The sequence below is a fragment of the Sceloporus occidentalis genome, unplaced genomic scaffold (genome assembly GCF_023333645.1).
Source record: "Sceloporus occidentalis isolate IW3139 unplaced genomic scaffold, rSceOcc1.0.p SCAF_52, whole genome shotgun sequence".
In the NCBI taxonomy this organism is placed as follows: Eukaryota; Metazoa; Chordata; class Lepidosauria; order Squamata; family Phrynosomatidae; genus Sceloporus; species Sceloporus occidentalis.
Window position 1 is genome coordinate 3,661,650 of NW_028317032.1, and position 23,351 is coordinate 3,685,000.

Below are 23,351 nucleotides of genomic sequence, written 5' to 3' on the forward strand. Positions count from 1 at the left end.
CCAGCGGATATTATCCCTTTAGGTTTTTTTTTTCAATTTTAATTTAAGAATCCTTAGAAAACAATGTACTAGTTAATGCCATGCATGTGTTTGTCAGCATATAGTGTTAGTGTGTGTGGGTGCAGTGTTGGTATGTGTTTGTCAGGCGCTGCGGCATGTTTCCCGGGGTGCCTGCTGACAGGGGGTTTGGTGGATGTGTGGCGGGGTGGCGGTCCCTTTCGCTGTCGTGGCGGACGGTGCTCCGGTCCTCTGCCTCCCCTGTCTCCGCTTCGTCGCGGGGAGGCATGGCGGAGTGTAGGTGCTGATGTCTTGGAGGGGGGAAGGTCCTTCCTCTGGGCAGTTATCTGACCTCCCAGTCACAGCAGGGCAGGGGTGGAACCTGATGGATGTATCACATGGTCTCCGGCTTATATCATTTCCTTTCGCTTCATCCTTCATAGACTGCCATGAGTTACACCGCTTCTCTTTAAAATGAAAGGACTAAAAAGAATCCCAACGCGTAGTATAGAATCACAACCAGCTTTTAGACATGGTTTAAAAATAAAAGTATGATACTTTAATGACTTCTTCTTGATTTTTGTTGATTTCTTTTTTTAGGGAATGATGAGTTTGAAAGAAAAGGGCAGGTGCTGACTCTCTTATCAGAACAAGCACTTCACTGCCAAGACTACAAGGCTTCCTACACGCACTGCCGAGAACTGATGTCTTCAGGTAAACCTTTAATTGCTCCATCTGAAAAGGACCAGGGTAAAACCTGGTATAAACCCCGATAAATCATGTAGCAAAACAACAAACCCATAAGTAGGGTTTCTTTTTTTTTCTTCTCGAGCAATTTTGAGAAATATGTTTGAGGAACTCATTTTTTTTAATGATGCATTTGGCCAAACTCTTAATTTCTAGATATTGTTATATTGTACGATTACAAACGTTTATGCAGTAGTTGGTCTATAAGTTGTTGTGTCCACCCTGGTTTTCAGGCTATAGTAAGAGTTGGGACATATGTAGCCAGCTGGGGCAGTCGGAGAATTATGAGGATCTCCGTACACGCCAGGAACTCATGGCGTTCGCCCTGACGCACTGCCCTCCTTCAGCTATCCAGACCCTTTTGGCTTCCAGTAGCTCTTTACAAACACAGGTAAGTAATTCCATCCCTGCGTTGTCCAAAATAGCTACTATGTGTTACCACGTATTTACATTATCTGTAAAATGTGGACACGTCGTCTCAGGGAAATGTATGTAAAGGTATTATTTCAGGTCTTAGATGCGATTTGCTGGGCTCACTATCCCCATTAAAAAGTAGCACCTGTGCCGTGGCTTCCATTGATAATACAACAGGTGATAAGCAATAGTATTGTCAAGAACCTGAAAATATTCAAGTTGACCAAAAGGAAGCCAGCTGTGTCCCTCTCTGCCTTCCCCATTACAATACGAATTCCGTTAGTCACAATTAGAATGCAAATAGACAAGGTCTCTGGACTCCATTACTTTTACATTTTGATTTCGACACAGATGTCCTTCATTGGGATTAGTGAGATATGTGCTGATACAGAAAAGGTCAGGAATTACTCGTGCTGCTTAGAGGCTTGTTCGCGGAAGCTGATCTATTGCTTTTTTAAGGTATAGATTTGTACCGTGTTAACCATAGCAAGAGAGAAAGGAGATTTGGTAAAGTTGACACCATTTTTGGCTAACTGCTGTAGGATGGATTGCAAGCTTTTGAGACAATCTTGGCATATTATACCTGAAGAAGAGACCTAGATAGTCTCAAAAGCTTGCAATCTATTATACAGCAGTTAGGCAGTAAAGGTATCATCTTTAGCAAATTTGATTGCTCTTATAAGGGCCTTTGCGCAGGTTCAGAATACTAAACATTCCAGTCATTTCCATGACTACCGTATATTCCGGCGTATAAGACGACTGGGCGTATAAGACGACCCCCAACTTTTCCAGTTCAAATATAGAGTTTGGACTATACTCGCCGTATAAGACTACCCCTCTACCCAGCGTACAACAACCAGCCAATCACGGCAAGCGATGTACCTTACCGGTGATTGGCTGGTTGTTATACAGACGCACACGCACACACACGCACACACACGCCTGTCAATACATACACATTTATACACTGCCCTCACCACACACCCCTGCCTTTACACACACGTATATACATATATATATATATATATATATATATATATATATATATATATATACACCAGCTTACAAACACACTGACCATCTCACACCAACACACTCACCCCCCTTTCTCCCCATCTCTTACCTTTCTCATCTTCTATCTTCTTTCTTCCATCCCGTTGTGGGAGCGCGAGGTCTGTCATGTCAGACCTCTGCTTTACTGCTCCCTCATCACTACTCGCCGGCAATTGATGACGAGCGCCGGGACATGACGTCATCCCCGTGCTCGGCATCAATAGCCGGTGCGTAGTGATTAGGGAGCAGGGAAGCCGAGGTCTGAAGTGCCAGACCTCGAGCTCCCTAATGTCGGGCTAGTTAGAGGGAGGTCGTGATCTCCCCAACCAGCCCTGCTGATCGGGGCTAGTTGGGGAGATCACGATCTTGCACCTACCTCGGCGCGGCCCTGAAGACGGTAACAGTCCATATCCAGTCCGTTTGCCCGATTGGTACATTCCTTCCTGTATCAAAGCTCCAAATATTGTGGGGTTTTTTTATAAGAAGAATACAGTTGTTTGTTTGTTTTTCCTTTGTGTTTTGTGATGTTATTTATACAACCTGCTGTTTTTCAGATTCTCTATCAAGCTGTAAATTATCAGATACAGCCAGGTGAAGATGAAGGCCAGGAGAATTCTCATCTGCCTGGACCACCTGCTTTGTCCAACAAAGAAGGCTGTCTGGTAATGAAAACTGTTCATTTGCTATCAGTATATCTGTTCGCTCATCCTTTCTGTATAACGCACGCAATGTCATAAGACATGCTCGCGATCCTGCTGAAAATAAATTCATGAAGCCAAACAAACCATTGTGAATATACACGCTCCGTATTTATCTAGGGGTCAGCGGGTGCTAGTACGTAGCAAATTGTCTGTGTTACAAACCGTCACCAATAAAGTCTTTTATGTTTCACAGCTGGTGACGCAAGTACTGTGTACTTATTTTGTAAAAAAAAAAAAAAGCCCAAAAACAAACAAACAAAAAAACCAACAACTATTCACACAATTGAACAAGACAAAGTTTAAGAGTGTTTGTAGCGACATGCAGTGCAACGCTTCCCTAGAGTAAAATGTAAATATTCCACTTATTTTAGCAGAGTGTTACAATGTTCAAATATTAATGTCGGCAAAAAGTGAAAACATACATTTACGTTTAAGTAAGATTGTGAAAAGCTATATATATATTTAGTACCTAGATTTAAAAAAAAAAAAAAAGCATCTATGCAATATAAGCATTTGGTAAATTAATATTTTATTGTTATTATTATTATTGATGCCTGTCCATCAGTGGACACTTTTTAATAGAATGCTTCTTGAAATGTTTTTTTTTTTTTTTTTTTTTTTTATAACATTAGTTGTATCGCTATTAAGCTCTCATTTAAAAATAAATCCCATAGATATTATCCACCCCTACTTACGCAGGTATTGGCTAGGATTCGTGCATTCGGCTTGAAGAAAATGAATTGTCTGACCGTTCAGCTCTTTACCATACATTGCTGATAATTCTAACAAGGATCATTATTATTGTTTTTTTCTTTACGTCATTCTTCAACTTAATGACGGTTTTTGAATGATACATTTTATCATTATTTTAAAACTAAGAAATTAACCCTGTTTATTTGGTTTAACTACTTCATTTTTTCCTATTCGGTATACTCAGACGTGCTAAAATATTCTTTATACATCTTCAAGCAGGTCTGCTACCTTATCAGATCCTGCATTCTGTAGGCTGTTACATTAAATAAACCCAAGTAATGGCGTTTACAGGTCAAGCAGATGGTATGGCCATATTTTACGAGTCGCCGATGTTCCAGAAATACTTTGGATCATTTCTTTTCTCATTATACGTAATAAAACGGGACACACGGATCGCTGCGCTCATAATAATGTAACAGTTCTTACATACAGCTTTAATTGTATTTACGTATGAATATAATTATGCATTTCTGTTTACCATGACCGTCACAAACCGGATGGATGTGGTCATCGATGACAAACTCAGAACGATATCAAGCAGATTAGTAACAATTATACTCCCTCGTCCCCTAACCTGCATTTAACATACAAAATGAGCATCAGGCAATTCCGGTGGTTTCCCTGGTGCCTCTTAAGACCCTTCTGGCGAATGAAGCACTTCCTGCCCACACTGCAGACAGGAAGTGCCCATGGAACAAACCACTCTTAATTTGTACAGTTTTTGCCAACGTTTTAGTTACCCTAATCATACCCTGGCACACCGGGGTTAGGCAGGTCAATGAAAGCCAGTTAGGGATGGGCCCCTAAGGAAGTTTGGGTCCTGGGCAGTTGCCCTTTTTGCCCTGTGGTAAAAATGGGCCCAACTTCATATTGGAAGAGGAAGGCCAATAAAATATAATGCACCATGTTCCCGCAACGAAGCCGGCCATGTTTATGCCACTTTGATATATAACAGCCGCGCTGATCCACAAGTCACCTCTCTATATTAGATCCATGGAGTCAACCGAACAATTCTATAAATGCACCAGATTAATGGTCTGCCCTTCACACGTTTAGTCTATAACAAATCACTACATAACTGCAGTGCAAATCAATATTTGTTCTCTAAGAAAGAAAATACTCATCCTCTTATCGCTTTCAGCTGAATGTGACCTTGGCCGGAGTGCCGAGTGGCAGTATTGTCGCCGCGCTCTGTAATCAGTCCGCTCCGTTTGTGTCTCTTGGCTGCTCCGGGCGTCGGGGTCTTCAAAACTCCCTTTAATGTCCCTGTTCTGTGAACGGACTCCGTAACTAGTTTATTGATTCGTGGCTTTCGGAAAATAAGATGTACGGCAAGGATCGGGGTGTCAATGAACCATTAACTATAGCGAGCGTGTGCGTCTGTAGCAACAACTGAGATAACGCCGGCTTGGGAAGCATTATCTTTCTGCCTAGGGTCCCCATATAGACGGTTTTATCCACGCGTATGTTTCACATTTTGCTATCGCTGTGTAATGAATTCCTTATTGGAAGTCTATAGATCGCATATACTACAGAGCAACAACATGGCAACCCCATTGCTACCACGTCTCGTCAAATGTCAATACATTTTATGCAGCAATACTAACTACACACAGTCATACGTAGTCTTAAGTGCTGGATCTCATTAATAAATAAAATAAATGCTCTACTTAGTTATAAAAGAGCATAATTACAAAAGCCCCCAAAACACGTTCGGCCATTTGAAATATTGTACTGTTAAATATCTATATTAGAGTTGGATGAAATATTTAAAAAAAAATGCATTTGTGGAAGTTCCCAGAGAAGCCATATTATTTGTGTGTGTGTGTGTGTGTGTGTGTGTATGTATATATATATTTTTATTTTTTTTGCTTGTCATGTTATTTGTCAAATGTTTCAGATCTAATTTTAATATAAAGTAGAGCCCTGCGCGGGACTGCTTTTTGAATCCCGCTCCCGCCCGCTCCCGCAATGTGGGTGTTCCGCTCCCGCCACATTTGTGGCCAATCCCGCCCGCCTCCTTACCCGATTTCCCGCGCAGTCCCGCAAGGCTGCCCTCGAGTTGTTCCCTCACAGCGTCTCTTCTCTCGCTCCGCCCAGGGACAAGGCGGAGTCACAGGAAGTGACGTCACACCACATGACTCCGCCTTGTTCGTGGGCGGAGCAAGATAGGAGACACTGTAAGGGAGCAGCGAGAAGGCATCCTTGCGGGATTACCGGGACCCGCAGGTACAGTGCCTGACCGCCTGCTCCCGCCCGCAGCCCCAGAAAGACCGCCCGCAAGTTTCTGCCTCCCAATGCAGTCCTCTAATATAAAGCAAAGACAACATGAGAATGCAAAATGCGGGGGGGGCGTGGCTAGCAGCCTAACAAGATGGCCGCATAAACCTTGAGCTCTGCAGGACCCTCTCCGTTTTTTACGCTTCTACCACGACTTTTTGCACCATGGGCAAACATAACAAGGTCCCTGGGACCCGAGATCTCAGGGGAGCAAAGACAAACATGCTGCCACCTCAGTGCGGGCGTTTTTTCACGCTGCCCAGGACCACGACTCCCGGGACTCTTTTGCCAAGATGGCGCCGTCTCCCACCAGCTCTCATGATGATGGGGCCGAGGATCACTGTGCGGACCCGCCATTTCCCGAGCAACTCACGCTACAAGATGCGCTGCGCCTTTTGCCCACGAGGGCAGAAATGGTGCCTTTAATCGAGCAAGCCACGCAGAGTATCCGCGACGCGCTGGCCGATATCAAGGCAGATGTTCATCAGCTGGGTGACCGCGTGGCCGCCGTCGAGCACGACAACTTACAGATTGTTGCCACAGTGGATTCCCTTTCCTCGCAGATGTCCGACCAGACTACCGTATTGCGACTCCTGGCACGCAAGGTCGAGGACCTCGACAATCGTGGACGTCGCAGCAACCTGCGGGTGAGAGGGATCCCGGAATCCGTCCCCAGTCAGACATTCCTTCTACGCTTCAAGCGATATTTAATGACGCCTTGCAGAGGCCCGTCGACACGCAAATTCTCTTTGATAGGGCGCACAGGGCACTGAGATCCAGAGGGGATGCCAACGCTCCACCGCGAGATGTCATCTGCCGACTGCAGGACTACCTTTTGAAAGAGAACATCTTGAGGGCCTGTAGGCAGCGTCTGAGCCTTATCTGGGAAGGTAACTCCATCTCTATCTTCCCGGATCTCTCCCCGTCTACCCTGCAGACTCGGCGCATTTTGAAACCTCTTACCACTGCTCTCCGTGATGCCTCTATACCGTACCAATGGGGTTTCCCCTTTGCATTGATCGCTCGTCGGGATGGGGATACTTTCGTCATTCGCCAGGCGTCCGACGTTCCTCAATTTCTGCGAGACCTTGGCCTTCCGCATCTCACTATCCCTGACTGGGAAGTTTCCTTTCCGGCCCTCGCTCCGCTCCGAGATTCCACGAAGGATTGGTCTCCTAGGCCTCGTCGCACCAAGAGACAAAAGATTCCGGACGCCTGAACTCCCTCTCCGCGTTCGAATGCACCTGAATGGCCCCTGGCTGTGCGGCTTCGGTTGTAGTTGACTTTCGTCCCTACTCACCTTTGCGCCTCGGCCCGTCCATCTTCGCGGACTTGGATTCTGGTGTCCACATCATGCTCCTTACTCTGGTCCTCCCTGTTTGGTCACCAGGTATGACTGACATGGGGTACACTTACCTGACTTACCTATACGGAGGGACTTTATCAGTCACTTGCCGGGACATTGCCATTATGTTTTTTTGTTTTTGTTTTTTTTTGTTTTGTTCGCAGTCGCCTTTTTTTTTTTTTTATTGTTTTTTACCTTTGGTTTGTTTTTCTTTTGTGTTTACGTCGTCGTAGTTTTGTCCTGCGGTTCTGCTTCAGCGGTCTCCTACATGGTACTCGATGCCTGTGTGTTGAATGCATGTGCGGGCAGTCGCCTCCACTTCGCTACTTGTATTTTATGGTCTGCACCTTTTCTGGTTTCATTGTGCCCCTTTCGGTTATCTCACATTTACATTCACACACATTACGGTCTTTGGGGTTCTCTCCTCTTCATGCCCTAGCCCCCTTCTCTTTACACTTTATCCTTACACTTTTCCCTGCAGCCGTTCGGGGGTCTCCCACCTACCCTCTTGTCTGAGGTTTGTTCCTTTGGCCGTGGCTCTGGTATACACACTCCCATGCCTCACTACCTTTCAGTTTTGTTTTATTTTGTCGTGGTGTTTCCTTTTTCTTTTTTTACATTTTTACATATGGAGAGGGTGCTCCTGCACCTCCTTACACATTTTTCTCCACTTCGCCTGATTTTCCACACTTACACTACATATTACACGTTCTCCCCCACAAGAGCCTACCCGCCTTGCCCTTTGGGACAGGGTCCTAGGGTTATTGACCTCTAGCATGGTCACTTGGCTCACGATTCGTTGTGACTTCATTGGGCACCTGTTTGCCCTTTTTTGTTCTTTTTGTTCACTGTTTGTTTTTTGTTTATTTGCCTTACTGGACGTGTCTGTGCTTTACCTACAGCTGTTTATATCTCTGATGCTGGGTTCATATGTCTGACACTTTTGTTAAATGCACTTCCCTCAATGTGAGGGGATTAAACAAGCCACAGCAGAGATCTAAAGTGCTTCATGTTTTACATTCATTTCGTACCAAAATTGCCTTCTTGCAAGAAACCCATTTTCTTCGCACTAGGGAGCTTACACTCCGGGACAGATACTTCCAAACTGCGTTTTTTTCTAGTTCCCCCCACTCCAAGACCAAGGGCGTCGCTATCTTGCTGCATAAGGTCCTCCCGTTCCGCCTTATTGATGTCTGGAGGGATGAGGAGGGTAGAGGTTTAATGGTTAAGGGTTATTTGGGGGCTCACAAAATTTCGTTGGCTACGGTTTACGCTCCAAATAGGGATCAAGTTCCCTTTTTGGTGAAATTTCTTTCTAGACTGGCGGAGTTTCAGGAGGGCATTACTGTTTATGGTGGAGACCTTAATATGGTCTTGGATCCCAGGCTCGATTGCTCTGCAGGGACTTCCCATATACCGTTTGTGAAAATTAAGCGGGTTAAGCGTATGCTTCTCCTCAATCAGCTAGTTGACGCGTGGCGGGTCCTCCACCCCTCTACCTTGGACTACACCTTCTTTCCCCCCCCTCATAATCGGTATTCCCGCATTGATTCTCTCTTCCTTTCCCATCATCATCTCTCCTACCTCCACTCCGCTGATATCGGGTCTCAGACTCTCAGCGATCACACCCCTGTCCACCTCACCCTACGCCTGCCTCTGCTCCCCCCGCGGGTTTGGTGCTGGCGTCTCAATGAAAACTTGCTAGATGCCCCTGAGGGTATTGCGGATCTCACATCACATCTGCAACACTACTTTGAGGAAAATTGCCTTCCCGATTCCCCTTTCTCGACGATCTGGGAGGCCCATAAAGCTGTTATTCGGGGACACCTTATTAGGTTGGGCTCGCACCGTAAGAAACTTAATCAGGCTGAGCTATCCTCTTTGTCGTGTCGCATAGCGGAACTTGAGCTGCAGCATAAGCTCTCGTTGTCCGCTACAGTCTTGGAACAGCTTCAGGCGCTTCGGTCCCGGCTTGCGACCCTTCTAGATTCTAAATTGCGGAGAAATTATCTTCTTCTCCGCAAACATTTCTATGAACTGGGTGATAAGCCTGGGAAGTTGTTGGCCCGTGCGCTGCGCGCTAAAAGAGCTGCTTCCTTTATCCCCAAGATTAGGGACGCTGGGGGCACTCTGCATCACACCACTAAGGACATAGCCGCCTGCTTCGCGTCCTTTTATCGGGAGCTTTATAACATCTCTCAGGGTCGCTCCCCTGATTCTCGTACCTCGTCGCTCATGGATGGTTATTTGTCCAAGCATCTATGTAAACGTATTCCGAGCGCGGATAGAGAGGTTTTAAATTCCCCGATCACTTTGGAGGAGGTTGAGAGAGCTATTAAATCCTCCCCTCAGGGTAAAAGCCCGGGCCCCGATGGGTTGACCCCCGTATATTATAGAAAGTTTTTCTCAGTACTAGGTCCACATATGGTCACCCTTTTTAATTCGCTCGCTACGGGCGGCTCCCTGGACCCCCTCTCTAATGTAGCGCATATTACTGTAATACCGAAACCTGGCAAAGACGCGGAGTTATGCAGCAGCTATCGCCCTATCTCATTGATCAATACTGATCTTAAGGTGTTTGCGAAGGTTTTGGCTCTCAGGCTCTCGCCACTTATCCCTGCCCTGGTTCATAGTGATCAGGTGCGGTTTGTCCCGGGGAGGGAAGCTAGGGACAACACGATTAAGGTTCTGGACCTACTGGCGCAGGCGCAACATTGGCAGATTCCCTTCCTGTTAGTTTCCTTTGACGCGGAGAAGGCCTTTGATAGGGTCTCGTGGGCATTCCTGTTCCGCGTCCTGGAGAGACTGGGGCTCGGCTCCCGCTTCTTACAGCAGGTGCGGGCACTCTACGCCATGCCCTCGGCCTGTGTGAAGGTAAATGGAATTTTGTCTGAGCTCTTCTCGTTGGCTAATGGTACGAGACAGGGTTGCCCTCTGGCCCCCTTATTGTTTATTTTAATGTTGGAACCCCTCGCTAACGCTCTCCCATTCGAACCCCGATATCACTGGCCTCAGGGTGTCGGGGGTCGAGTATAAGCTTTCGATTTACGCGGACGATATGCTTTGCATGCTCTCTGACCCGTTGTCGTCCCTTTCACACGTTACGGCCAAGCTCCGGCGGTTTCAAACGGTTTCTCAGTACAAGATAAACATCCAAAAGTCTGAGATTCTGGGCTCCCATGTTCCCCCGTCCCTGAAGGCATCTATTCAATCATTGTTCCCCTTTCGCTGGGTGGACGAATATTTGACCTACCTTGGGGTTCGTGTACCCGCCGACCTGTCCGCCCTGGTTAAGGTCAATTTTGACCCACTGTTGTCCTCGGTCATAGATGACCTTAGGCGATGGTCTTTTCCGCATATTTCGTGATTCGGTCGGGTGGGGGTACTGAAGATGAACATCCTCCCGAGGTTTTTATATCTGGTTCAGTCCCTCCCGGTATATCTCCCTAGGTCGTATCTGAGGGCGTGGCGTAGAGTGTTTACTAAGTTTGTGTGATCTGATCGTCCCCCCAGACTCGGCTTCTCCTACCTGACCCGTCCTAAGGAGCGAGGTGGCTTGGGCCTCCCAGATGTCGAGGGGTATTGGATCGCTTCCCATGCACGTCGGGTGGTGTAGTGGGCGGCCCGCGCCCCTAAGCAGTGGGTACACATCGAGGAATCCTCCTTCGTGGTGGATATTTCGGCTGTGCCCTGGCTGGCGGACATCCATCGTCATCCGACTCTACTTCCCACGTTGCGGGTGCTTCGCACACATCTTTCGCGGTTGGGTTGGCTGGGATCCCCCAGTCATCTGTACCCGATATCCTCCAACCCGGCCTTCCCCCCAGGTTTGGGTGCTGGTGTCATTCGCCACTTGCTGCCTGACGGTGTGCGGGTTCTTCGGCTTCACCATCTTTTTTTGGATGGTGCGCTCCGGCCGCTCTCCTCCCTGTCCCAGACTACTCCGATGCCTTTTAGCTTAATTTTTTTCTATCATCAACTAAAACATTTTCTGTCGGTGCTTTCCCCTGCCTTTGACTCGGCTCGTCCGCATACCCCTTTGGAAATTATTTGTTCGGACAGGAACCGTCATGCCCACCTTTTATCCACCATGTATACTTTATATGTTTCGCACCGGTCTCAGGCTAAGCCATATTTCCTCGGACTGTGGGAGAGGGACCTGGGTCTCTCTCTAGCTGATGAGGATTGGTCCAAAGTAATCCTTCTCACCCATAAGGGGGCAACCTCTTCTAAACTGCAGGAAACGTCCTATAAACTACTTACTAGGTGGTACAAGGTACATGGTGGATGCGACGCGGCCGTTGGCTCCTATCTCCACATTTGGTGGGCTTGCCCTCTGATACGGCCCTTCTGGGATGTTGTGGAAGCGGTACTCAGGGAGGTTGTAGATCCCGTTTTTTGTCTTACTTCTGGGGGAGCCCTCCTTAACGTCACGCAGTCGAGTCTGGGATCCTATAAACGCTCTCTGGTCATTCAACTCCTTAATGCCGCCAGAGCCACTGTCCCTAGGTTCTGGAAACAACCCCTCACTCCTCCGATCTCTGCTTGGCTGTCATACGTTAACTTCCTCTGTCAAATGGAGGATCTGGTGATGTCCTCTACGGGCTCTGGCTGTGCCAATCATTTGAAGTGGTTGCCCTGGCAGACCTTCCTCGGATCCCCTGCCTTTCAGAGGATCTTACCGGGCCTTCCCGGGGCTCCCCAGGCTTCAGGCTCATGAATAGCCAGTTCTTACGGAACTCTGTTGTGGTTACATGGATTTGTTTTTCGCAGTACATATGTTCGTTCTCCAGCTCTACTTACATTTGGCGTGGTTCCTCGTCATGTTTACATCACGTCCTTTTATTTGTTAACTCGTTTTGTGTTCCTTAGCCTGTCTCGGTTTAGTCCGAGTCGCTAGATCATCGGCTCTCCTGATTATGGTTTCCTCTGTTACACAAGCCGACTGTCATTTGAGAGGATTTTACATGTATGGGTTTTTGCTATGTGTCTGATTTGCCCTCTCATTACGGCCTTATTACTACTGTGCCTGATGATTGTGTTATTACTTGTCACGTGGCTCACACCACTATATGGTCTATTGTGCCTTACATCTTTTTTATAACTGGTGTCTGTATTGTACTGTTTTTACTCTCTTTTTCAATAAACTGAGACTTGGTAAAAAAAGAGAATGCAAAATGCACCTTTTACATGATCATTTTATTTATTGAAGGTAAAGAATAAGGTAATTACCTTTATAACCCATGTGAAAAAGTAATTGCCCCCCTAAACCTAATAACTGGGTATGCCACCCTTTGTGGCAATAACTGAAATCAGATGTTTTCTATAAATGGCAATGAGTCTTTTACATCGCTGTGGAGGCATTTTGGCCGCTCTTCTTGGCAAATTGTATTTTAATTCAGCCATGCTCGAGGGTTTTTGAGCATGAACTGCTTTTTTAAGGTCATAGTTCCATCAATTATGGCAACTCGCCCAGGTCCTGAAGCAGCATAAACCATCGCACTGCCACCACTCTGTTATGATGTTCTTATTGTGGAATGCTTTACGCCAGATGTTTCTTCCAAAAAGTTCACTTTTGACTCATCAGTCCGCAGAATATTATCCCAAAAGTCTTGACGGTCATATTCTGTATTCTGTGCACATTAACATGTTTTAGATCCTCTAACTCCAAAGTAAAATTCTAAGCTGGTTGTATGGTGTAACTTATGATCAGAGGGGTAAAGTCATGAGAATTGAGAGTTAAAGCTTTGTGTTCTTCCTTTGCAGGCTGATCCTAAAGCATTGTCCGGCCAGTCTGGGGATTTATTGCATCGAACGACGGCCACAACCATGAAAGTTCTCACAAACACCTCCATGACCACTAAGGCTGTGCTGCACGCTGTCAGCGATGGGCAGTGGTGGAAAAAGTCCTTAACGTATCTCCGTCCCTTGAATGTAAGGAGCTGTGTATAGCGTTAACCTCTTCGTTGAGTGCTTTGTTTTCCTGCTTTTCTTTCCATCCAGTCACCTCCTTCTTTGGCCCAAGGAGGACCAAGGTGGGAAGTTTGGGAGTGGCGGGGGGGGAGTCAGTGGAGTTGGTTTGAGGGGTAGGTGGGCTATTTATTCTCACAAACTTAATCTAGATGAGTGTCTTCTGCATGAAGGTTTGTGTAAGTCCAGCATAATGTATGATCAAATCGGCAAGACTCATTTATGGACTTAGCTATGCGTTATGTAAGGGCCGTCGTATGGCGTACCAGAGTACTATGAAATGTCTTTAGTGAATAAACCCCATCCGTTTACATATATACAGGGCCCTGGTGCTTAAAAGATTGAAGGCACCCTCTGTGGCCGACAGCTGCATGGTTAATTATGGGACGGTTCCCCCGGCATGGCTTTGTTTTAAGTGCATTCTGTTTTATTTTCCTTGACAGTCTATATGATGAAATATGGTTGTACTTCCACCGCATGGAACGCTTAAACCGAGCTTAATGTAATCCAGCAAAATATATTAAAGCCGTTTCTTACTAAATTGAATGAACAAAGAATGTTTACCTGATGCCCGTTTAATAAGCATCTGTGTTTTCTCCATCTTTGAAATACAATGTTCCGTACTAAAGTATGAATAATGGGTTGCTGTGTATCCCCTTCGTTAACGATTATTGTATGATGTCATTTAGCAGCTATGTCATCTGCTTAGCTCTTCCCTGAAACAATTATTTAATCAGGTCAGATTTCACCCCATCTATAATTTTTGCTGGAAAATGTTTAATTAAAGTTTAGACTCTTGGTGTGTTAGAGAGCTCGGTTAATGTTTGGTGCGAGTGGAACAGCATCTTTAAGACCTCCGCGGGCAGAAGGAAATAGTCCTGCTTTATGCTCCAGCTTTTGGAGAGCGGGAGGTCTTTAAGATCCATCAGAAAATGCACAGAGGCAAATAGGAAAAAGGAGGAGAAATGTTCTAAAACTAGGGAGTTACTGAGCGAGTGGTAGATAAATGGAGCAGCCTTCCATCAGAGGCGGTAGAGGTTAATACAGCGAGGGAATGTAAACATGCACAGGATAGTCTAAGACGAGACCAGCGACCAATTAAGGTTCGAGGAAAATAATGGCGTATCTATATACTCACCCACTTACTGTATATCCTTTAACCCCTTAAGGACAATGGATTGAGCTTAAACCCATTAAAAACAATGCATTGTGAGCCCGTACATGTACGACTTTGTCATGTAGGGGTTAAATGGAGCACTTAAATTGTTGATTAATAACACAATATGCCCTTATTAATAATTATATAATAACATAGAAACTTGATTTTAACTCATTGTTTGCTGCATGTTTCCTGATAGGCCCAAGAGCAGAGCAGTGTTGCTAAGAACGCCAAAATAAATAACTCCAGGCTGGAGACTCAAGGGTGTCATCCGTTTTATGAGTCTCTAATCGACAATCCGTTTATTGCTAAGGTAAGTAGCCCCCCGTTTCACGGAGACAACGGGAAATGCCTCTGCCACGTCTCCATATATCAACATCGTTAAATGCCTTCAAGTAGAACGTCTGTGGTGGTTGACACTAAGGAATCTTGATGCACCTGATAATATTATTTCATTTAATACTGTGAAACGTGATATCTTTCTCTCAATTATCTAGGATTTCGTGTGATAGCGGTTAAAATTAATAGGAAACCCACGCCAGCTTTCTCACAGTTTGTCTTGAACTCAAATAGATCGGGCGTGAGCACAGCCTCTGATAAAATAACAAATCAAACCAAATAAAGTTTATTTAAAGATATTATCAGACAGTTAATGATTTAGAATTGTTTCTTATTGATGCCTAGTAAAGGAGTACGTTGTATGTAGAAACACAAAAGAGGTTCTGGAAGTGACCTAAACTGTAAAACTCCGGGCAGCCAGGAGGGGGGCTACTCACTTCGCTCATACCTTCCCGGTGCTAGGTCATACCAAAAGATACGGGATACCGATGTGTAGAAGAAGGCGGCCGGGTGGACCACTGCATGATCCCAGAGAACTGACAGACATAGTTCCTCGTTTTTGAAGCCACTTGTGATTTGGGCCCCCCCGCCCTCTGCTTTTAGGGCTAGTTAGGCATATGGCTGGAGCCCACAGTCCTCTCCGTGATAATATATACCACTAAATAACCATCCTAATTTGCTTTTCACATCACAGAGTGAAGCCGCCTACAGCAAATACCAGCACAGCTCCCCTGAAAGCTTTGCCGAGGTGCTGCTGAGGACAGGAAAATTGGCCGAGACAAAGAGCGAGGGAGAAAGCCTGTTCCCGGCCACAGAAGGTAACGTTTATAGCGCGTCACGTTCTAACTGCGCGTTCTTTCAAGTGAATGCGTATTTTCATGTTAAACTCAAATACCCCACTCTCTTCTGAGTGAATGCTTGCTTCCTAGGTTGCCATACACATGACAGACTTAACATGCCACGATTGCTCAGTATGAGCGGTTTGATCAATTAATGTTTGGAAAGCTGCCTGACGCAATGGCTTCCCAAACATTACAGTTCATAAATAGTTAAATGAACATCCAGCTCTAGATTAAATGCTACATATACCTATGTATATAGACGATTGCCGTAAATATATATATACATATAGGTCAAAATGTACTCGCCCAAATTTAGATGATCTATGGCTTAAATGTAACGTGAAAAAATGTGAGTGAATAGAAGTGGTACGGTTAAAAAGTTAGAGGATTTGATTCAGAATTAAGGCTATGCTGAATATAAGACAAGACCAAGGACCAAAGAAAGTTATGAGGTCTTACATTATGTAGAAAATAGGCAGATCACACGGGCTGAATGGGTCGTCAGCAGTCACAAAAAGTGTGAGGATTTGTACCCTCTCTTCTGTGATCTCATTTTGTTTTTTGTTACTTTTCCACTTCACCCTAACACACTCTTGCCTTAAGGAGAATTTATTGGGTATTTATTGTATGTTGAAAAAAATCTGTACTACCAAACCTTGTTGGTCATATTGGCAATATTCTTACTTGGTATCCCTTAATATATTTTTTCCACTTGTCTGCTTTAATTTTAACAAGACTTAAAAATACTTTCAATTCATGTTTCAACATCAAGTTTTCACAGCAGCTTTTTGAATGCGATGTCGCTCCGTTAGCTGGATTTACCAGAAAGACACCCTAAGTTTGTATCCTACGGCCTTGTGTTAAACAGTAGATTGTCCTGGTCAGCAAGAGGGACCCTCTGACTAATTATCGTCTATGGGGAAGGGACTTCATTAGCATATGCAGGACTTCATTAGCATCGCCATAAAGAATTGGCTCAGTGTTGTGTTTCAGCTCGGAATGTAACTGAAATATCCCACGACTGCCTACAATGCATAAAGTTTCTTTATAAAGCCTGGCTGTATGTAACACAGAGAAATGTCTCTTCTTTCATGAGACTTGTTGTTTTCTTTGTCTTGTGCATCAGCTGGGGTTATGACCAAGCCGCGTAATTCCCAGTCGTGCTCTGTATGTGGGTTGTGTGTTCGCGACGGTTGCGTCATCTGTGACATTTGCCTCGGTACCTTTCCAGATGCTCCTGTTTTAAAATCCCAGGACTTGTATGTCATGTTTTTTGTTTTTTTTAGCTTAACTGTAAATGAAGGCGCTGCCGTCCTTTGCACGCACGGCCGTGGATGCGGCTGCTAGGACTGCCAAGTCTCTAAATTACGATCCCATATTTTCAGGAAAAGTAGAATGTTGGCTGTTTTGTTTTAAGGTCCACAGGACCTTAGGACTATGCTCTAAAGAAATGCATCATTACATGGACATAACTTAGTATATTGTGAACTTCAACGCTAAAGAACACTGTGATCCGCTCATACCCGGCAAATATTCGGAGCGCCTAGAAAAGGAACGACAGACAAAGTCATTCGGGACCCAGAAATGGGTCTAGTCTCAGCTAGATTGTATCCCAACAGTAGCTGAAGTTATACCTGTTGGCTTATATACAGTATATATATAATAATATATTATTATATGTACAGTAATTAGAATTTGTCTCAATATCTATTAGTATCACCCTATAAGCTGTATTATAGTTGTGTATTGTTGTTATTAAACCTGGACTATGTATTACATACTGATATATAAATATGCTATATACCGCTTTTAGCAGAACTCTGCTATTACCGGTATTTAAAGATATCGGGTTTACCTTATGGAAGGTTAAATCTCACTTCCCCTAATTGTAGTAAAGCTGCCACCTACGCCGGGCAGCACCTTAACGAAAGCTAGAGATCCCTCTATGAAGGCCTGTTTGGGCCAAAATCTTTCATGTGCGTGGAAATGCATTTTTCTTACACACTTAGTACTTTAGCTAATACTTTTAGTCCCATAAGGAAACATCATTTTTTTGGTATTGTATGATGCTGCATCTATTTGGAATGATGATCTCGGTGCTTACGGTGTTCACATGAAATAGGTTTCTAATGTTCGGGTCATGGCAGGTAACACGCAAGCGAAACACTTAGAACGACAATGGCATCCGGATAAATATGTAACATTTCGTGGACGAGTCGCGTCGAAGTGAAGCTTTAATAAACCGAGGGATATTGGAGTTATCCAGGAGCTTCATTTTTTTATTCCTTGCCTGAAGCCAAAAGCGTCTTGCGAATGGTAGCGGGTGAGTGAGCGCCGCGGCATATTAATGCTGCAGATTGGTTTAATGAAGTGACTGATCCTGACAGTTTGTTACCTATTAGAAATGCTGTGGGAGAGAACGCTTGAAAACGTCTTTTGGAACTTGATCTGATCCATTATTCATTCCTCACGGTGTTGTGTTGTTTTTTTTTTTTTGGTGTGTGTAAATATTCTGATCACTACATGCCTAAGAAGAATGATAGCACGCTAGTCTATGTGTGCTACATACGGGGGCCGACACCAGCACGACATCGCTCCAGTGTGCAGCCGGCGGCACCGTTACGCAAACTGGAAAAAGTAGCATACAACCTCTAGATTGTAAGCTCTTTAAGCAGGGCCCTCCTCACCTATTCTTCTGTTATATACTACTTGTTAAGTCCTGTCTACCTATTGTACAGCTCTAGGGAATATAATGGCTTTATATAAAACAATTAATAATAATACTCATCACTTTTGCCCTCATCCAAGGCACTATCCTTACACACACACACTCCCCCAGCAGACATTGTTCTCAGCTCAAAGTACCATGATATGACGTTTTAACCCGATAAACCACCTGGCCGGGGGAAATCGTGCGCAGGCTTTCTTCACTTGCGATTAGTTATTTTTGAACTCCTTCACTGTGCAGATAAAATACAAAAGTGGCTTAGTAGAGAAAGAGGTGTCACGTCGCCATTATATCATCAGATTATATGTACGCGGATACATTGGATCCGTGTATTTCAGGGGCAGGGAACACATTGTTGTCTAGTTTCGGTTTTATTCATTTTTACAGATCAGTTTTAATGTTATTAATTTTGTTTTCTCCTCGTATTGTAACAGTGCAACAGACTCTCTATAAATAAAATATAATAATTCTGGTAAATTACAGCTACAAATAAACCAATCCCGTTCCCGGGATCAAAAAATACCCTTATTATAACCCCACCCTAAAACATGACTTTTATTAATATGTTTATTAAAAGGTATAACCAAAAAAAAGATTTTTAAAAACACCAGTGTCACCAGTCCTACTATAAAAAGTATACGTCACAGTAACATAAGCTGTGTAACACTAATATTAGGTCGTACGTACTGTTGATGGCTGCAGTCCTAACAACAGAAATAATTCAATTATGACCAGTGACAGAGGCTAATTAAAAACTCAGACAAGTAGCCCCCTGACATGTTTCGCTCCTCAGAGCTTCATCAGAGGTCTGGGCTAATAGCTTCCAAAATGGAGACTGTTTGGCCTTATATCTCCTTTGTAATGTGAATAATAAGATTTACAATGGATAGGAGATCTAGTAATAGGAGTGGTTCTGAGTGGAAAGGAACATCTATGATTGGTGAGAATAACTGTCAGTCAATTTCTTTGACTGTTCACCTTGTATATGGAATTCTATTGGACTATGTGGGTGATGTCATGCTTAGTCACCTTTAAAGCAATTGGCTGGATCTGGCAACACATCTAATACATCGGTAACCATTGGATAGGATTGTTCCCTCCCCGAATCCGTGATGTCACTAACAAAGGAGATATAAGGCCAAACAGTCTCCATTTTGGAAGCCATTAGCCCAGACCTCTGATGAAGCTCTGAGGAGCGAAACATGTCAGGGGGCTACTTGTCTGAGTTTTTAATTAGCCTCTGTCACTGGTCATAATTGAATTATTTCTGTTGTTAGGACTGCACCCATCAACAGTACGTACGACCTAATATTAGTGTTACACAGCTTATGTTACTGTGACGTATACATTTTATAGTAGGACTGGTGACACTGGTGTTCTTAAAAATCTTTTTTTTGGTTATACCTTTTAATAAACATATTAATAAAAGTCATGTTTTAGGGTGGGGTTATAATAAGGGTATTTTTTGATCCCGGGAACGGGATTGGTTTATTTGTAGTTGTAACTTACCCTTGTCTCCGCTGGGGCATTATTTTGGAATGGTAAATTACAGCCCCCGCAAGCCACACTCACCCTGTTCTGCCTAAAGAATCTGAGAGTTTAAATTTAACAATAGCTGGAGTTAATTATTTCTGAGTTTGAAGTGTGAGCTCTTAAAAACACACAGCATGGTAACCCGAGAACGAGAAACTGGGATCCTGGGCAGCTGGTAGTTGTAGAATATAGAGCAGATAATAAAAAAACACATATTATTAGCATTATTAAGTACATTCCCAGAGCCCCCAACGTTCCAGGTAGAAGAATACCTTTGGTGGGGTGTATGGCCAGGGCGGGGGGGACCTTCCTGACATAAATAGCCATCTTGCAATGTTCAGTTTCGTTTTGAGTGTCGCAAAGTGGCAATAATGTGTGTGTGTGATACACACACATATATATATATATATATATATATATATATATATATATATATATATATATATATATTATTATATATGTGTATATATATATATTTTAGGTGTGTATATATATATAGTTATAAAACTTATATACATGTAATGATGCCCTTGTGTAGCATCTAATTAATATTCATATTAATGTTTTTCATTCTACCTAATGACAAATAGATGTTGCGTATGAACATTAACCCTTTCATTATCCGTGTGTGTATACTTATATATTAGTCACTGCTGTGAGTAGTTTTATATTACGGTATGTTTTTCTGTTCAGAGTTAATGACACTTATGTATTCCTTTCTGTATCTGAAGTGAATGAGAGCACAGCTGAACGGGCGATTCGAGTGGCTAGCACCTGTTTGTCTTTTGTTGATGCGGTGAATGGCGAGATCTATATCTTTTCACGCACAGAATTGCTCATGCGGATACATTGTTTTGCGCACATTTAAAAAGGAAAATAGATCCATAGTCCATTAAAATATTCTCCAGTTTAAGAATTGTGCTTTTTATCTCGGCACTTTCTGAGGACATTTACATGATAACGTATTAATTGGCCTTATTCAACCTGCCCCAAAACATTGTCGTACGGAGAGATGTCTGTTTCGGCAAATGGGAATTTGGACTCGCGTTTTGTGTGTATTTATCAGAAAACATACAGCGTGCAAGGGAGGCAGACCTGAAATGCCAATTAATCAGCGGACGTCCATGGCAGGCGAGGGGGATTACTTAGAAATGTGTATATATAGGTGGGAGCCATTAGGACTAATATTTGGCATCCTGTGGCGTGGATTCATAATGATAAATGTGCCAAAGGAGGGAATCCACATTTAAAGTTGCTGGGCTTTTTAGCATGACACGTTCCCGCTATTTTTATATGCAGCACACTTATGGACACAGTAGGGCTATAATCGTATAAACATATTCGTGATCATTTAGATGTAGTTTTGAGGTTTGATTCAACTTTAATAAATACATAAAGAGAGCGAACCCTTAGCAAGAATACACATTTTGGGGTGATGGTAAAATGACACCTTTTGGGGATTTGGATGGAGGCAAGCAAGGAGCAGGACTGAGTCAGGGAGACCCGGGGCTGTACGCGGGTTGGATTCCTGGCCAGGACGGGACAGCCTGCTCAGGTTTAGTTCATAGTAAGATGGCCACATAAGAGCTACGCTGGAGGTCTGTACCGCAACAGCACGTATCTCTATTGTCCCGACGGCATGGCAGGACAGTGGGACAGAGATGCCCGAAAATCAGGAATGCCCCATGGGAAAGGGGACAGTTGGGAGGCAAAGCAATGAGTCAGCAGCCTAGACGGGCTAAGCGATATAATTTCCTATTTAAACCGGAGATAGGTGTTTAATAGGATGATGGTGCAGTGTGTGTCTGCTGGCTGTGGGCTTGTTCCTTGATTTTTTTTTTATTTATTCCAATTTAACCCCTTCATGACAAAGCATGTCTGCATGCCTTTAAGGGGTTAATACAATCTAGAGTCACTCTTCAACCATTTCACTTTTTTTCGCCCCTCTGCCGGTACAGAAAGCATTAAGTAGAAAGGAAGAAATACATTCTTTTTTTTCTCCAGCAAAGCTGCTCTGGGAGTGAAAGTGTTAACGGAAGGAAGCCTGAGCTCTGCTTTCCCAACTTGAATATGTTTGAATTTTTCACTTTTGTTTTTCTTTTCCTTTTTTCCGCAGAGCGCGGTGTACTTTTTGTCGCGGTTACATGTGACAGGCGCTACTTGTGATGATGGCAGCCAGCCATGGTCTGTAGCGAGCTGCACCTGTTACTTTTTTGTTGATAAATCACGTAGGAGGAAGCTTAGAGCAGCAAACAAAGCCATAATATACTTAATCAAAGCGTTTAGTGGAACAAACTTTGACAGCAATCAACTGGAAGCCAAAACCGCACCGTTCCGATTATGTATTAATTTAAATACCACCATTTGAACAAATCTGTCTCACATTCGTTACCCTTGGAGCTTGTCTTCTATACACTGTTATTAGAACATCTAGAACTCTGTATAATATTTCACAGTGTACTTGGGTTCCAAATTAAATGTTTATTTCTGAAGGAGGCCCCCTAGAGAGTGACTCTCTAATTGTCAGCTTTGTGGTCTATAATTTCACTATTATGGAGCGTGTGTGCCCCTTAGTTTTAGTCCTGCAGAACTCATCCGTGCGCACTTTGATAACTGATTTAGTGAGTAAGTTCCTTCCGAGTTCATGTGCTCGGAGCTCCTCGTTTCCTTATTTCACTTGTTTTTTTCCCCCTTTTGTCTCGCTGCCATCTCCTTTTTCTTTTCTCTCATCCTTGATAAAATGTCTTTACTGAAGTCAGTTTTCCCGATATACAAAACGTTTCTCAGGTAGATGCCATGACCAAGTTTTGGGATATTTAAAATAAATGAAATGTAAGCTGATGGTTACAAATCTGTTACCATTTTGTGTTTAGCAAGACAACTGCCCCCTTTAAAATTCTTCAAACAGGTCAGGTCCTGAAGGAATCACGTAACGCAGGGTTGTGTGACGTCGCACTGCTAGTATTTTGATTATGGAAGCATGAGTGACTACATCGCACAGGAAGGAGTGAGTATGTGGACAGGGTGTTAGTGTGCAGTGTTGGCATGTGAGTCGGCATACATTGTCAGAGTGTTGGGGTGAGCCTAGGGTTAAGTGACACCTGGTAAAGGGGAGAGTGAGATTGTGTGCCACTAACCATAAGCAATTTCTTGTATCTGTATATTTTTGTGTGTGTGTGTGTGTATGTATATATGTATATGTGTATATATATATGTATGTATGTGTATATATATATAATCTATACCTGAGCACAACTAATGTCCGTGTATAAAAAAAAAAAATAGAGCATATAGGTGTTCACATACACCAAAATACTGGACAAGTTCTGTTTTGAAAGCATAATCCATAAGGCAACCAAACGTGTGTTTCCAGCAGCAGCTTGTGATAACCTAACCCCATAATTTGGTTGAGAACAAAGAACAAAACATTGATACGTTTTATCTTCAACTGAACCCATCCTAAAACAAGGAAACAAAATAAAGGATAACC

The 23,351-nt window shown here is 43.8% G+C and overlaps 1 protein-coding gene across 1 annotated transcript in view; it reads left to right on the forward strand.

Annotated features, from left to right (window-relative positions):
* Positions 1–23,351, forward strand: part of LOC149288346 (NBAS subunit of NRZ tethering complex-like) — a 278,953-nt gene that overhangs the window by 123,227 nt on the left and 132,375 nt on the right. Inside the window, exons 33-39 of the mRNA XM_089491881.1 lie at positions 598–711; positions 978–1,135; positions 2,766–2,802; positions 6,598–6,620; positions 13,036–13,224; positions 14,619–14,732; positions 15,453–15,576. Coding sequence (XP_089348007.1) covers positions 598–711; positions 978–1,135; positions 2,766–2,802; positions 6,598–6,620; positions 13,036–13,224; positions 14,619–14,732; positions 15,453–15,576 — 759 coding nt within the window. The remainder of the gene's footprint in view (positions 1–597; positions 712–977; positions 1,136–2,765; positions 2,803–6,597; positions 6,621–13,035; positions 13,225–14,618; positions 14,733–15,452; positions 15,577–23,351) is intronic.